At 40.3% G+C, this 14,173-nt stretch overlaps 2 protein-coding genes across 9 annotated transcripts in view; both read left to right on the top strand.

Annotated features, from left to right (window-relative positions):
* Positions 1 to 14,173, top strand: part of LOC134541800 (advillin-like) — a 95,049-nt gene that overhangs the window by 18,124 nt on the left and 62,752 nt on the right. The window contains exon 1 of one of the 8 annotated variants that reach the window (XM_063385486.1): positions 4,418 to 5,027. The exons of 2 other annotated variants lie outside the window; for them this stretch is intronic. Coding sequence is in view for 4 of the 6 variants with exons in the window: in XM_063385484.1 (XP_063241554.1) it covers positions 9,705 to 9,947 (243 nt within the window). In the remaining 2 variants the exon portion in view is untranslated. Of the gene's footprint in view, positions 1 to 4,417; positions 5,062 to 5,127; positions 5,149 to 9,659; positions 9,948 to 14,173 lie in introns of those variants that run through there. 5 more of the 8 variants (XM_063385492.1, XM_063385487.1, XM_063385485.1 and 2 more) reach the window with 5 other exon arrangements.
* LOC134541821 (uncharacterized) lies at positions 4,377 to 5,039 on the top strand. Its single transcript, XM_063385515.1, has one exon. The coding sequence runs from the start codon at positions 4,377 to 4,379 to the stop codon at positions 5,037 to 5,039; it is 663 nt and encodes a 220-aa protein (XP_063241585.1).

The raw sequence follows: 14,173 nt of genomic DNA, 5'->3' as shown, positions 1-14,173 counted from the left end.
ATAATTTCACTATATTTTGGATATATGATAATTATTATGGTTATTATCTATCTACCGCCATAAATGTTTTGCCTTTTTGAAGAGTACAATAAAACTATTATAGTTAACCTACTTATTGTCTTGTTGTTGATGTTTTTTTCTGCCATCTTGTAAAGAACTACTCCGTAGGTTATCTTTCCTTTGATTTCTTAACATGCAGGTTAGGCCCAATCTGGGCACATCTTGTTTACCTTAGGAATTGTGTGTGTAAACTTGGTAACCAGAGTTGGAGCTTGCTTTGGGTGGTGTGTTTCCCGATAGGACCGGCCTCAATATAGGTATATTAAAAATACCAAGACCTTTGACATAGTTATTTCTGTATATGATATGGGGCGTAGCTGGAAAAGAGGGTTAAAGGGGGATATAATCTCTCCCCCGAAATCCTAAAAAAAAAACCACCAACAAAAGAACAGAATTTGAAAGCAAATAGCCGGAAAATTGGTTCTTTCAAGCCGTCACCCACCCTGAAAATGAAATTCTGCGTACGCTCTCGAATGTGGAAGGACTCAGCAGATCGTTCAGAAGTGCTTGTCCAGCCGTCAAATGGTTGCGTGGTGATGTAGAGGCCTCGGTGGTCCACAGGCTAGTTCACTCGTCTCCCTCATTAGAGTCAAACAAGGTGTCGAGCCCCGATTTCGGGAAGCCTATAGTTCACAGGTAGAGAGCCACATCCGAACAGTTACCAAGTTCTCCGAAATTTGCTGATCGCTTGTAAAAATAACCTTATTACATAGATTGATATATTTTTACGGTTATAGACTATTTTAAATAACGGTAACCCCAAGCTACCCAACCTATCATTTCAGGTACTATAACTTAGCCTAACCTAACCGAAACTTCCGGTAACCTAACCTTTCACCTCGGTAAACTTCAGAACTGTTCGGGTTGTGGTCGTGGCTTTCATCCTTCTCCTGAGTTCTCGCAAGTGGGAAACATGACGAATGTCACTGTGAGTCTGGGTTTCTTCAGGGTTCTCCCATTTCTCCCACCCGTGTGTTCCGAAGATGCTCCACCTTCATCTCATAATCCCATGCTGACACGTGTCTGATCAGTTGGCAACCGTGGAACAGATGGCATTTACACGAGTTCACAAATGACTGTGGAGTCCATCGTAGAGGTAATTAAAAACGCGCTGATTATAAAGCAATGACTGGAAGTCACATAACTGCCTGTTACCCGCGTGCAAAGCAACTGCCCAAACTTAAAACGACAGTACCTACACAACTTCAGGGATGCGGAGTTAGGGACTGTCAGGAGATATAGCATGCAGTGACGTTGCTGTTGTCACGTGCCACCTCACAGTCGCCATATTGGAACACCGGAAAAATCTGCGGAAATGGTGCTTGACCACGCCTCGTTATCGTTGGTAAGCACGAATCAGAGCTTCTTTCGTCGAACAGTCACCGCCGTTAAATTCATTGTTTTAAAAAGGGTTTATAAAATGCTGACGCTGTCTTCCGCCCAACGTCCCGAGTGGTCCGCGAACGTCGCGCGGGACACCAGGTGGACAAGAGTGGCTCCGAGAGGTAGCCACTCATGGCCACCTCCTGGCCACCTCCTGGCCAAAGCAATGTGTCGTGAGTAGGCGCTCAGCAACTAGGAACTTGCAGTCACTGCCAGTTCATACGCGCACAGCTAGTCGCAAATCACGGGCGGGTGTACTGTACCCTCGGCCATCTTCTTTGGGAGCGTTCAAGTATTACATAACGCAATTTTTTGATATTTTTGACCCCCCTCCCCCCTATGTAACGCGCCGTAACGTTTTTCTGTACCCCCCCCCCTCCCCCCTAGTAAAACGTTACGTAACCCCAAGTGACCATTTTTACCTAAAAGTTACAATTATGTGGCGTAACGTACCGGAATAAGTCACTAAAATACCTTTGTTATTGTTTTAATTGCGTTAATGTTATTTATTAACATTTGAAATGTCTTGTTTTTAAAAGTAAGAGCTTTCTAATGTTTTTTTCTGTCCTAATAAATTTTTACTTCTCAATCATACATTTAGCAATCATACATTTAATTACGTCGTTTTCCTGACTTGGCCCTGTCCTTACATACTTTTTGCTTTATCCACCATTGTTCTTCTCATGGATTCTCCTATTTTAGCATTTTACTAATAAAGCTATCAAAATCAAATAACAAATTTTATTTCTAATAATTTATTTTTACCTTTGGTAATGCAATTACAAACATAAAACTAACTGAAATAAAATATGTTTGTCAAAATATAATCGTATTTAAGAATACGATCGAACGAAAACGAAAACATTTAAAATAAAATTAGCCATAATTAAAATAAGTAGATTGTAAAAAAAAACAATTCAATTTGAGTTTTACTGCTCCTCTGTCCATGGGTTTGCCAGCCACTCAGATTCTTTCATTACTGGCATCCGGAGACCAGACGAAGAAGGTTCCGGAATTGTTAACCCGCTTGCATCAACTTCGTCTTCATCGAGCCAATCGGCATCCTCAGAAGATGTTTCACAGCGATGCACAATGCAGAGAGGCTCATTTGCCCTTCTTGCAGCAAGTCGCTGTGGCCGTACTCGACTTTCAAGAAGGTCTTGGGCAGTCTTGCCATGCATGTAACGATTGTGCATTTGCACACTCTTGTGGGGTGTAAAATAAATCCCACAGGTTGAACATACTCGGTTCTGTAGGTCGGATTGTACTGATGGGCAAAATAAATTGTAAAGCATCTGCTTAAACCCTTCTAGAGGAGGCGACAGATCAACAGACAACCTCACAAGAAGTGGCGAAAACTTGCATGATCCTTTGTCTATCTGACTAGGTACCACGAGCTTGTTTGTTTTAACTACTTTACTGGAGTGACGAGAAAAACTATCACAGCTGTTGATAAATATATATATTTTTTGCTTTACGTTTGGAGTTAAAAAAACATTATTCACTAGTCCTGTAAAGCAAGCAGAAGCAATTTTGTGAAGGTAAAAAAAAAATAAGTTATCATGCTATTTCAAATTTTGAGGGAAAAAAAGTTTTAAAAAATGCGTGAAAGAATCTGTCTCTACGCGACCGTTCTGAAGGGTTAAAAAAAAACAATGTGACGTAACGCGTAGGTAAACCCCCCCCCCCCCCCTCCCAACCCTGTAACGCATCGTAACGTTATACAAGACCCCCCCCCCCCCCCAAAAATTCGTTACGTAATACTTGAACGCTCCCTTTTCTGGGGTAGTTATATTTTGGAAAAGGGCCTTACTGGAGGGCCTCGGGGTGTGGAATAACCCCCCCTCCCTCCCCCTTCACTCACCACCAGAGAAAATGCGGAGTTTAGCGGGACCACACAGAAAATTAAAAAAAAAAAAAAAAAATATTTGAAAAAAGTTTTTAAGCCAATCTGGAACTTAAATTTTGAAGAAATTCTCTACGTAAATGTTATAATTTTCTGGAAAAATATGTATTAGGTAGGCGAAAAATATATATAAAAAAATTAATGACCAGCGCATTAAAAAACATATTAATATACATTTTTAATTCATCATTTTTCTTTTATGTGCACATATAAAAAAAACAGGAAAATAAAAATGAAAATATAAACCCACAGAAAACAAGCCTAAATCAGCTGATGCAAAACAGATGAACCCAATTATGAATCTAAACTGATATTATTGACAACACAAAGACGACAACACCGCGTTGTCCCGGTTGTGTTGTTTGTCTGTATTTACTGTTATTGTTGAAACTGTCCCGTCGTTGCTAGCCCACTGTGTTCATCTATATTGTTAGTATTTTTTTTTCATCACTAATTTCCTCCCACGGAATGCTTATGGTTGCAACAATGTAATTATAAAAGGTCTGGTAGTTAAGATTTATGCTTTGACATGCATAAAAATGAGGTAAATATTTCAAAATAAAATAAAAATATAAAAAAGATGGAAAAATTTAAGATGAGGACCATTCCCCCTTAAATTAAAGTGTTGACCCCTTTTGATCATCCAAATTTGTATTAAACGTTCAAGGATTAATATTTAAGACCATGAATTTGTTAATATCCCAGTATTTAATTATTTAATGGCAATTTTTCAATGCAACATTCTTTGCACAATAGTCCCTCCCGAAAAGACTTCTTGATCTACTCCTGGTTATCGTCAACTGTTTTCGTCAGTCGCTATGAAAAAATGTTGGTACATTTGACAGTATGAATATTTCAATAAAAGAATATTCACTTGTCGACCGCAGAGCAGTTGGCCAGCGTTTGTGCCTGACGCCCTCGCTGCGAGACTTGGCGGTGTCTCGTTAGCAGCGCGGCGTGGCGCGGCTTACGTAACACTGTTTGCTCGCGCGCCGTGGCCTTGAAGCGTGCAAAGGCGCCGCTCCACATGAACAACCTCCGTGCGGTCCTGCAGTTCCCTTCACCAGCCCGACCGCTACGCCTGAACAAGCTCCGTGCGCTCCTGCCATTCGCTTCACCAGCCCGACCGCTCCACCTGAACAACCTCCGTGCGCTCCTGCCGTTCGCTTCACCAGCCCGACCGCTCCACTTGAACAACCTCTATGCCGCTCCTGCCATTCGCTTCACCAGCCCGACCGCTCCACCTGAACAACCTCCGTGCGCTCCTGCCGTTCGCTTCACCAGCCCGACCGCTCCACCTGAACAACCTCCGTGCGCTCCTGCCGATCGCTTCACCAGCCCGACCGCTCCACCGGAACAACCTCCGTGCGCTCCTGCCGTTCGCTTCACCAGCCCGACCGCTCCACCTGAACAACCTCCGTGCGCTCCTGCCGTTCGCTTCACCAGCCCGACCGCTCCACCTGAACAACCTCCGTGCGCTCCTGCCGTTCGCTTCACCAGCCCGACCGCTCCACCTGAACAACCTCCGTGCGCTCCTGCCGTTCGCTTCACCAGCCCGACTGCTCCACCTGAACAACCTCCGTGCGCTCCTGCCGTTCGCTTCACCAGCCCGACCGCTCCACCTGAACAACCTCAGTGCGGTCCTGCCGCTCGCTTCACCTGTTCGTCCGGAAACTGGGTCTGGTCTTGAAAATAGTAATAGTTAGGTGATGGTATGCTGTGACGTAGTTGAAGTCACTTTTTAATTTCGCCATTGACATGTTGTTCCGCCCAAAACATTGCGGAAATGGTTCTTGATGGTAAGTAAGTATGAATTAGAATTTCCGTCATAAAAACAGTACTTTCTAAAAATTAAGTTATTTAAAACTGTTTCCACAATGTATTACTACACTTCAGCCAATTTTTTGGGCGTCTAACCCATATTACGCAACAATTAGCTGAAGGAAAAAAAAACTGCCTCAACACTGACCATGTAATCTTACAGACTTAGCCACCCCCTGGTTCTGGGTGTGGTTCGGTGATCTTGACTCTGGCCGCCATCTTGGTTTCACCATCTTGGAATCTAGTCCCGAATTCTAGAGACTGCAATTTTGAATTCATTAAATTCTGTCTCCTGAGCTAATGGGAAACCTTTAACCAAAGCAGAATGGAATCACAGGAAATCCAGTTTAGACATTATTAGAAACCGGAAAATTTACGGATTCATTTCGCGGTATGCTAGAGTTCAAACAGTTTAACCTTTGGACTGCTTCTATATTTGGTACACAGTTTATTTGAATGACTCTGAGCCAATGGGTAACCCTCGTGGAAAGAAGTATCGAATCACAGGCAACCCAAGCTAGAAATCTCTCAAGTTAGCTGCGACCAATGAGCAGGGGACTCTCGCTCAAGTGGAGTCACCCTAGTGGTCATTGAAACGGCGAATTTTCCCAGTTCCTATATATTGCTCGAGTGAACAGCCGATGAACACGTGACGTGTTGTGGAGACCGTCCTTGACGTCACTGAACCTATGAGTGTGTGTGTGTGTGTGCGCGCGCGCGCGCGTGTATGCGTGGAAACGTACAAACTTAGACTGGTGTGAGATGCTAGAGGTGGGTCGAAAAGTATCAACCTGATACTTTGTCACTGATACGCGCCTGTATCAGGAACGGCAAACGAGTACACTTGAAAAGTATCAGAGACTTTAGTATCAGTTCATAATTCACCTGGAACAACACCACGGCCAATGAGCGCAGTACCCGATAGCAGATGACGGTCACTTGGGCGGAGCTTGTGAAAGGGAAGGGAGCAGGAACGACGAATAAGGGATAAAGAAGGGAAAGAATGTAGAGGAGGAAGCGCAGGGGAAGGCGTTGAAGCCTTGAAGGAGAGGCGCAAAGCGATATTGTTACAAGCAGGGCTGCCACTCATGGGTTTTTCCAATGGTGTTTGGGTTTCTAGGTTTTTAAATAATGAATTCCAACAATTCTAGGTTTTTATAATTTTAATTATTTTTATACCTAAAACAATAATAAAGGTAGTAGCTACTGTATCTGTTGCAATATCTGTTTGATAAATGCAAACAAGTCTATGTGTTTCACACACAAAAATACATATTAAACACAAAACTAGTTTTCAAGAAGCTAAGTCGAATATTAAATTAGACACATTCTTCAAAGAGGCTTGCAGAACACAAAACCAATGCAACAATTAACCTTCAAACCAATCTTGTAGAATCAGACTCTGAATAAAGACTAACGTACATGATGCAGTTTTATAAAAACAATTACCGGTTTAAAGAATGCAGTGATGGTGTTTGTTTTGTCATGTATATATTTGTAGGTTTTTTTATGATATGTGCAGGTCCAAGAATTACTTATACAGCCATTTTGCTGCAGTGTAATTTTCTTGTATTGGTTGTATTTAACCGTTTTCAGTCTTGTAAGGTAATTAATTGTTTTATATTAAAACCAGTTATGTTTATATTTTTGAATTAGTACGCAAACATTTTCAACGATAGCATTTTAGACGCATCTGGGTTTTTTACCCATGTGTCTGGGGTTTTTTTGTAGGTTATCTAGGTTTTTCATGAATATCAGAGTGGCAGCCCTGGTTACAAGTCGTTTTGTTTATTGTCCTACTTCAAAGTACGCTCAGTGCGCAGTGCGTGCACCGTCTCGTTCAATAATAAAACTAATGAAAATATAATATTAAAAAGTACATTAATACAAGATATAATATTTATATTTGTGCACCTAACAGCTATGAAAATGCAAATAAATTCTCAGTTGACACTAATAACAGATGTAATCAACATATGGACTTTCTTTTTTCGAAAACAATTAGTAACTAGTGTTTTTATACATTAAAAATTCACGATTTTATCAAAAATAAAAAATAAAAAAACAGATAGGTACATTAGTGAGCATACTATATCAATGTTTTTTTCAAATGTTTCTTCAGATTAGTCGATGATTTATAACTCAGTTTTTGTTTACACAAATTACAATTAGCAAACTCATTATTTTCCGTGAAAAAATTCCACACAAATGAAGTCTTTTTCGTGCACTTATCCATTCCTTATTTCACTATATAGATACTAACTACAAAGCATGACAGCCCGCAACATGGTGATACACGGCCAGGACCAGTGGCGTAGCCAGGATTTGTGTATGGGGGGTGTTAAGAAGCCTGCAACCCCCCCCCCCCCCCCCCCCCGTATTAAAGCGGGTGGGTCCGGGGGTCCCCCCCCCCCGGGAAAATTTGGATTTTAAGGTGTAAAATAGTGGTATTTAGCTGTTTTCGGTACTTAAATTTAAATATTGTAATGGTAAATTTTTATTAATTGTTAATATGAAATTTGTTTGAGTGATGAATAAGAAATTTAATTAAAATTTGCTGCTAAGGGGGGGGTTTGAACCCCTAAAAAACCCCCCTGGCTACGCCCCTGGCCAGGACGAACTGCAGTGAATGTTGAACTGATTGATACTGGTTGTATCAGGCGGGCATGAGAGTATCAGAGGTAGAGAATTACCAGGCGTGATAAATAATGTATCAGATTCTCCTTCCGGTCGCACGGTCTGCGTACGCGGAGCTTTGTTGCCTCCTGGGACCGTCCGATACAGAAGTATCAGAGACTTGTAACATGGTACAATGCTGTATCAGTATCAGGTTGGAACAGATACCGAAAATTGCTGTCACAACCCACCCTATGAGATGCCCTTGTTCAAGAACAGACACGAATTCAGGCATCACCGCGCGCGGCTTACTTGCCGGCGCGTTGGCAGCAGTGGGTCGCCGGCGGGGAAGGGGGAGTGTGGTGAGCAGAGGTTGGCGCACCTGGCCACGCGGCTTCGCTACCTGGCTAACACCTACTGTTTATTAGCCCCGAGTCAGGCGCCTGAATAGCATCTACGATTTCCTTATTCTTATTTTTTTTATGTTTTAAAAGTAAAAGCTAGGTTAGGTTAGTTCGAGTCGATTAAATGAATAAAACTGTTGCAAAATTTCGTTTTTTCGGGAGGGTAGATTTTCTCACATCTAAATGATCGTAGTTAAAATTGAAGGTTGGTTTTGTTAGGTCAGTTACATAAATAATACGTAAACTCATTTTTAAAGTATTAAAACACTCGCACAAATTTGTTCTTAATTAATTTACCCCCTCCCTCTTTTATTTTTGTGAGAGTAGGTCTTCGAAAGTCTGGTCCAGGTGATGGTTACAAATATAAAGTCCGGTTGGGTTACGTTACCGAAATTACTGTAAGGCCCATTCTACAATGACACGGAAACGGAAACGGATCACCTGGAACAGGGGATGGCCACGCCTGGATGATTACAGAGTATATATTTTATTTATTCAATTACGCCAGATTGTTTAGACGCCCAAAAACATTGGCTGAAGTTTAGCGTTTGCATTGTGTAAACAGTTGCGACCAATAGAAGCCAATTATTGGGTCGCGTTCGAAGCCACCTTTGTTAACAAATTGAATACGTGAAAAGTTGTTTCAAGTACAAGAATATCTAGAGTAATATAATTGCTCTGTATTTTATTTTTATTAAATAGGTAAATGGGTTTTGTCCTTGAAATTAAAAAAAAAAGAGTTTTTCAGTACTCGCCAGAGATGTGTAACATCTAATCTCGGTAGAGAGCAAATACATGTGTTCTCATGTTGCAAATACGCCTATAATAGAAAACTCTAACATGAAATTAAACGTAGAATTTTTTTTAACAATGCTGAGCATGATAAATATTTACGCAAATTGTGTTTTCAACTACATTTCTTGACGTGAATCACGCTTAGTTTCAGCACCCGCCGCTAGCATTCGTTGTCAGGACAGAGCTACGTCATTTATTGAATCATTTGACTAGCAGACGGCAATTTTAAACTATGTAATGAAACGGCTTCGATAAAAGCGAAAAATAATTGAAAAAATATTAAACCTTGGATGTACATCTGATTTTCATTCAGAAATGTAAATATAATACTGCCGATATTATTAAATATTCATTGAATAGTAAATACTATAGTTTCCCTTTGTCTTTGTGAACTTTAGTTCACGCCAACCGCCACAGATGGCAGCAAAGTGGTTGCACATTCACGTTCCATGCGACTGCTGTTCCATTCACGAGATTACCCCTACCAAGTATACCGAGAGCTAAGAGGTTATACATAAAAAAAATTAAATTAAATTAAATTTTTCGTAACCGTGAAGTTAAATTTCATTGGTTGTGGTTTGTCGCGGTTCCGTGCACTGTAGAAGCGACCGATTCAGTTTTGATAAGTTTCCGTGTGATCGTGGGACAGGGTTCTTCAGAACGGTGAGAACGCGGTGTCGTTTCTCTCGGGCCGCGGAACCCACGAAGGCGCTCCGTGCATGTTCGTGAATGTCCGTGCGTGTTCGGGACCGCTCGGCGGCCGGCGAGAGAGAGAGAGAGAGAGAGAGAGAGAGAGAGAGAGAGAGCGTCCTCCCGGGCATGGCGCGGCAGACAGACACGCGAGAAGCGGCCGGCTAGCGGCGGGCAGCTGGCGACGGAAGACTGCGTCGACGATGACGTGGGACGGCGTGGGTGCGGACTCGGACATGGATGCGCTGCCGGACATGAGGCAGTGCGTGCAGGTGAGTGCCGGTGCCCTTTACTTACTCTATGGCCGGTGCTGCCTCGTCCTCGCTTCTCAATGACCATTTGCGTTCTCTTTCTGGTGCGTTAGCGCTGTCCTTGTTTCCGGTGTGCTCTGTTGCCGGGGAAGCCTACGATGTACATTCTGTATTGCACAGACCCGAACAAGCCCAGAATATCTACCTTCGGCCAACGTCGGCATTAAAATGATTTGACAGTATTTTTATTGTAGCTATACTAAACCTAACATAACCAACCATCCACAATTTTGTAAAGTAATAAACAAAAAAAAATGACGAAGTTGGCCGAAGGTAGATATTCGGGCTTGTTCGGGTCTGTGCAATACAGAATGTACATCAAAGGCTCTTCTCTGTTGCCAGATAAAAACATAGATCACAAAATATTTAGACACAACTCTGGAATGCAAAATTTTTTTGTGTGTGTGTTTCTGAAACATTGTGTTTTGTAAAGTAAAATTTTAAATGAGAATTTTGGAAATGCATTTTCCTGTGCTATTTCATCAAGAACATGATTAGATAACAATCAATTTTTATTTCAAAGGATTTGTAATTGAAAGGCGCCATCTTGGTTTCAACTGTTTTTATTGACAATTCTTCAAATGTCTTTTAATTTTAAAAGTTTTTTTCTTTCTTTTATGAGCATATCACACAATTTTTAGTAATTCCATGTTATTAATAGTGACCAACTGCTACAAATTGTGTCTCCTGTGAAATAATGATTGGTTTTTTAGCATTAAATTTTTGTTAGAGTGACTACAGCTATAATAATACTACCAATTGACGCTTAGAACAATCTATTAAATAAGTCGAATTTAAACTTATATATGTTAAAGATGTTATACAAAAGGAGAATTTTAATGATAGCAAGCCGGGTAGTATCTGTCTGACAACAGTGGTCGCCATTACTCTGTACTGCAAACTAAGCGTGAGACAGACTATAGGACGGGGCATGAGAGCGTGGAGTACTACGTGTGTACTCTGGAATTGAAGTCACCGTGGTTAGCAGTCGGCTACCAAAACAAACCGTGAACCCCATGGTTAGGGGCGAGGGGGGAAGCCGCTAATACTTGCGTCGGGCCACTACTGTGGTCATAATTGTAAGCGTGATCCGGTTATATCGCCTGATTTGTAAGGTTTCCAATTAATTATATTAACAGCTAACAACACACTTGTATTTTAAACCTTGTCTGGGTGAACTCACGAATTATTAAGCTTGTCCAGGCTCCGCTGGGACCTGGACCCAGCCTCCTCTCAGTGTCTGAACCGTGAGGCTTCATGAAGGCTTCGTGAAGGCTTCGTGAAGGCTTCATGAAGGCTTCGTGAAGGCTTCGTGAAGGCTTCATGAAGGCTTCGTGAAGGCTTCGTGAAGACTTCGTGAAGACTTCGTGAAGGCTTATGTCGCAGGCAGGCATGTAGCCAGGGTCCGGACCCTCCCTTCTAGGATAGAAAAAAACGAAGACAACAAGAAAATCATAGCAAATAAGCAGGAACGGAACTAAACTAGTTTCCACCCGGGGAAAGAACTCATCTTGACGCTCCCCTCCCCCCTCCTCCAAGTTTTATTTTTAAAAATCAACCAAAACCTCTCCCGACTTTTTTTTTTAAATATTTAATGATATAAATGTATGTATATTTCAATCAAAATGATTCAGTTCATTTGCCTTCCAATATTTCCAACATTTTATTTTTCTAAGACTACAATCTTCGAGTAAGTATAGCAAAAATTACTCTTAGTTTAGCGACCCCTCCCCCCTTTCAAAAATAGCGGCGCCCATGGCACAAGCCCCGTCTGCTCCCTCTAGTTATGTCCCTGCAAATAAGCTACTTATAGATTATTTTACAAGGATTATTGTAATACTTCGTGGGCACAATAACGCATTTCCTCTCAATTAAGGCCCTACAATAGTCCTAACCTGTGGGCGGTCCATGTCCTTATCCTAATGTGAATGACGCTACATTGTCACACGGAAAACTTCCTTGTCCACAATACCGATGTCCGGATCTACTGATTTCTAAAGAAGTCACCAGAGTGCAGTAAATACAGAGCACCAAAATAATTGTTTTATTATTATTATTATTATTAATATTTTACTATTTTCATGATTTTTAAATGTGTATGCAGCCCAGTAGCGTAGCTAGGATTTGTGTATGGGGGGTGTTAAGAAGCATGCGGCCCCCCCCCCCCCCCCGTATTAAAGCGGGGGGTCCGGGGGTCCTCCCCCGGAAAAATTTGGATTTTAAGGTGTAAAATAGTGCTATTTTAGCAGTTTTCGGTTCTTAAATTTAAATATTGTAATGGTAAAATTTTTATTAATTTTAATATGAAATTTGTTTGAGTGATGAATAAGAAATTAATTAAAGATTTGGTGATAAGGGGGGGGGGGTTGAACCCCTAAACCCCCCCCCCCCTGGCTACGCCCCTGATGCAGCTAAGTTTTGAATATTAAGTTAACTTGAGAAATTTGTGGGAGTTCAATAACATTTATTTATTCTGTAAACCAAACGTAAAACTCTAACAAATGTCCGTGAATTGAAACGGGAACCTTAAAAAGCAAATACCGCGTGTTTTTTTTTGTTTTTGTTTTAATTCTACGCTACCAAAGGACACACACAGATCGGGACAAAAAAGCTCCAAGTTGACCGGTGTGTTCGGACCATCGCCCACGCCACGCGCAACGTCAGAGTGTCACGTGGGCCAGTCAGTTGACCAGTGTCGCTCGGACGGGGAACACCACATAACTTAGAAAGTCACAACTTAGAACTGTCATAACTTAGAAAACTTGGATGAATCCACGTAACTTAGAAACACACAACTTAGAAAGATCATAACTTAGAAACACACAACGCAGAACCACACAACTTAGTACTGGGAACCACACATAACTGAGAAACACACAACTTAGAACAGTCATAACTTAGAAACCTCAAAAAAATCCACGTAACTTAGAACTGTCATAAGTTAAAACGATCATAACTTAGAAACACAACGTAGAAACGTCATAACTTAGAACTATCACAAGTTAGAAACTTAGAACTGTCATAACTTAGAAATACGTAACTTAGAAACACGCAACGCAGAACCACACAACTTAGAAACGTCATAACTTAGAAACACACAACTTAGAACATGCATAACTTGGAAGATTCTATCTTGTGTGTTTCTAAGTTATGTGTTTCTAAGTTGTGTGTTTCTAAGTTGTGACAGCACCCCGCGCTACTGAGGCACGTCTTGCAAGTGGAACTTCAAAAACTTGGAGAGGGGAGGGAAGCAAATAATAAAAATAAAAAAACAAATAAACACAAACTATAAAAAAATATATATTCAGTTGACAATAATTGATATATATATATATATATATATATATATAAGTGTAAATTTTTATTTCCTTTTTTTTATACGTTGCTACAATTCACTAAATTAAACAGGAAAATGTAACACTCACAATTAAGCAAATTTTGTGTGAGTGCAACTAATCACTTTAATCTACGTGCGGTATTTTGACTAATGTAAACATTTTAAAAATTTATTAAATTACAAATATATTTATAGAGAATTACTTAAGAAATCTTACATAAGTTTTAATAAATTCTAAAGCTAAAAATAGCAATTAATTTAAATACAAGGTAGGTACAGTATAACTTTTTTTCACAAAAAAATCTATATGTAAAAACGACGAAAATTATTATTTATAGGAAAAATACAAGTACATAAAGTACTACAGTATTAAAAACATTACTTATTATTACAGAAATCTCTTCATCAGTTAAATTATTCAGCCAAAGATTTGACATTCTTCTATCAGAAAATATTTTTTGTTTGACATTTTTTAGGAAGAATAATAAATATTTTGGAAACAAAAATTGTAATTATCTCCGTGATCTCTTAGTATTTTTAGTGTTACATGTGCATTAAAAACGATGTGCATAAAATTAAATAAAACATTCTGGGTTAGTAACGACGGACCACCTTATTTGGACACTTAGGTAAGTATAGTTTTTTTAAGGGGGGGGGGGGTTATTTGTGCCATCATCATTAGGGGTTTATACAACAAAATAAAACAACAAAATAATGAAGACATCGAAAAGTTTAAAAAAAAAAAAATTACATTTTTAAACATTCGTTTATAAAATACGCAAGATCCAAAAAAACAGCATTACGAAAATTTAACTCACTTGTTTACGAACACGGGTTGAATCTGAACGAA

Source organism: Bacillus rossius, assembly GCF_032445375.1.
Source record: "Bacillus rossius redtenbacheri isolate Brsri chromosome 4 unlocalized genomic scaffold, Brsri_v3 Brsri_v3_scf4_2, whole genome shotgun sequence".
NCBI classification, from domain to species: domain Eukaryota; kingdom Metazoa; phylum Arthropoda; class Insecta; order Phasmatodea; family Bacillidae; genus Bacillus; species Bacillus rossius.
This window is presented reverse-complemented; position numbering and strand designations above follow the sequence as displayed.

Excerpts from the sequence above, each read along its gene's own strand:
- LOC134541821 (XM_063385515.1), top strand. The coding sequence starts at position 4,377 with ATGAACAACCTCCGTGCGGTCCTGCAGTTCCCTTCACCAGCCCGACCG.